General features: G+C 35.0%; 1 protein-coding gene across 1 annotated transcript in view; it reads right to left on the reverse strand.

Moving 5' to 3' along the window:
• The window catches only part of CDADC1 (cytidine and dCMP deaminase domain containing 1), a gene marked incomplete at its 5' end in the record, with an annotated part of 87,162 nt that overhangs the window by 64,183 nt on the left and 19,999 nt on the right, over positions 1–2,980 (reverse strand). The window contains one exon of the mRNA XM_014537231.1: positions 423–600. Within this exon, the coding sequence (XP_014392717.1) occupies positions 423–600 (178 nt within the window). The remainder of the gene's footprint in view (positions 1–422; positions 601–2,980) is intronic.

A 2,980-nucleotide genomic window follows, 5' to 3' on the forward strand; every position in this document is an offset into this window, starting at 1 on the left:
CATCCCCTGAGGGCTGCTGGGCTGCCAGAGGGATGTCTGATTGCCATCTTAGGCCCAATCCCCTGGGGAGCGGGCCTAAGCCAGCAGGTGGTCATCCCCTGAGGGGTCCCAGACTGCGAGAGTGCACAGGCTGGGCTGAGGGAACACCCCCCCAAGTGCACAAATTTTTGTGCACTGGGCCTCTAGTTTATTATATAAGATAGCAGCTCATTTCAGTCTACTATTACATGAAGCATCATCTAACTAGTTAGTGACAGATCTGAGACCAGAATACAAGCTTTCTGACTTCTTATAGTATATAAAACTATCTTTAGATATATATATATTTCTAAAGTACCTCTGTGGTACTTATGCAATTTGTTTCCACTGACTGTTCTCAAATATATGTTAGTAATCCCCAACAAAGCCTTATCTACACTTACCATTTACAATCATTTTCAAACAAGCAGAACATGGTTTTCTGGAAAAATAAAGATCACAGTTTTTCAGCCTTGAGCCATGTTTTATAAGAGCAATTTTCCCAGCATGTAACTCTTCACTCGAACAGTGAAGATCAACAATTTTCATGTTTTTCACCACCACAAGACCAGTTTTCTTCACCTACATTAAAACACAAAATAATAATTTATTTAGTTATAAATGCTAAGGATGATATCATGGATTATACTTTATTAATAACATAAAAATTTGTTTCACTCATTACTTGAACAGGTTAAACAAAAGCATATTTTTTATTAGGTCCTCAAAAATTTTTTAATATTTAATACTGGCTTTATACCAGAAATGTTCTAAATCGTAAATTACGATTTCTTAATCAATTAAGCATTTAATTCTCATTAATAAAGTCCTAGTGAGAAATGAATACATTTTGATTTAGTAAAAGGCAAGACCCAAGTCAATTCGACCTTTTTTTCTTGTAGCATCTAGTCTAGGACTATTTTTAGTATTAAGCTTCTAGATGGTCATAAAATAAATTTGGAAAACTGATTTTACACATGAGTAAGTAAATCCTGGAAAGTTTACATGACTTTCTGAAAGTCCCACAGATGGTAAACAGCAGAACTAAAGGAGAGGTAGTCCTAATTTTTAAAATATTTAAAATACTGATTAAAATTCTCAACTTCTTTCATAAAAGCAATTTTTAACACTATGGCAGTCTAGATTAATGTGGTTCCACTTCCAACAAATATATTATTTATAATAAAAAATGTTTTTAAATGTATAGTCAAGCTCAGAAGAATAAAAAACATACTTCGGGTATTAGAAAGAGAGAACTCAAAGGCAGAGCAGTAACCGCAGCATTATCCCACCCTCAGGTGGTGGATCGGGCTAACTCTGCTTTTAAGTCCTGAAGGTTGCAGCTCTTAACAGTTGTTACTTTAAACCTAAAATGTCCTAACTAATACAGATACTAGTCAGAAAAGCTGGTGTAACAATATTACTATCAGATAAAACAGGCTAAGATAAGAATCAGTTCTATGTAAGGCACAAAACAGTGTCAGCTGTTTTCAGTGTAAGACTGCAGTTAGGCAAGTAAACCTGATCCTTGGGTTCTGGACTAATTGTTACAATATGAGGGGACCTTGTTTCTCTACTCCCTTTCAAAGCAATTTTACTCTCAGTTATATCCAATAGGACACATTTAAAATCATTTTAAACATCAGACCAATGTTATATTAAATAATATAGTCAAGTTTCAGTTTCAGCTATGAGTATAAATGTTTGACACTATGGAGAATATTTTGTAAAATGCCTTAAAAAAGGTATAAATAAGATTTTATAGAATTCCATTTCTAAGTTAACCAACGATGTCCTAAACTATAGCAACATTTAAAAGGAATACAAAAATCTTTCAGTTATAATATTTATAACCAAAATACATCTATTATATTAAAGATCTATCTATATTGGCTTTTAAAATAAGCTTTAAATTTACCTTGAATTTGTGAACTCTTTCCCTTCCCATCCCAAAACTTTCTGGAGTTTTGTTTCTCAATTACAAAGTATATGTTAATATCTACTTCTGAATACTTCCAGCAATTGTTCTTGGTTTTTTTTTTAAATTGTAACTTAGGAGCCCTAGCAAGTTTGGCTCAGTGAATAGAGTGTCAGCCTCTGGAATGAAAGGTCCCAGGTTCAATTCCAGTCAGGGGTGCATACCTCAGTTGCAGGCTCAATCCTAGCCGTGATTGGGGCATGTGGGGAAGTCAATCTATCAAAGTGTCTCTCTCACATCGACATTTCTCTCTCTCTAACTCTCCCCCTCGCTTCCACTCTCTCTAAGAAAAAATAAAATTGTAACTTAGGAAAAGAACTGGTGAGGCCTTATCAAAAGATGTTACCATGCAAGAGCCCATTTTATTCAACTGAACCAATTGTGACCAATGGAAATGGCTGCCATTAAGTGATTTTAGTTTTAGGTTTTCTGTTAAGTACACAGAAATAAAGCCAGAAACCTTGACCACAAAAGACTTTTTTAAAAATTGTTACTCATAACCAATTTATTTATTTTTATTAGAACCACCTTTTAAAAGATCCAAGTTTATCACTTTTTAAAAATATAACTTTATTGTGGAAAGTATTACAGATGTCGCCTTTTTTCTCCCCCTTTACCCCCTCCTCCCACCCCTTACCCAGGACTTTGCGCATTATTGTCTGTGTCTAGGGTTATACATATATGCATAAAATTTCCTTGGTTAATCTCCTGCTCGCCTCGCCCCCTCTCCCCTCATCTGAGATTTGACAGTTTGTTGCAAGCTTTCATGTCTCTGGATCAATTTTGTTTGTCAGTTTTTGTTCATTAGATTCCACACATAAGTGAGATCATGTGATACTTCAATTTCTCTGACTGGCTTATTTTAATTAGCTTAATACTCTCCAGGTCTCCCCATGCTGTATCAAAGGATAAGAGAAATACACCCATACACACAGACACACACACACACACACACACACACACACACACACACATATATATATA

This window comes from Myotis brandtii, unplaced genomic scaffold (genome assembly GCF_000412655.1).
Source record: "Myotis brandtii unplaced genomic scaffold, ASM41265v1 scaffold174, whole genome shotgun sequence".
NCBI lineage: Eukaryota > Metazoa > Chordata > Mammalia > Chiroptera > Vespertilionidae > Myotis > Myotis brandtii.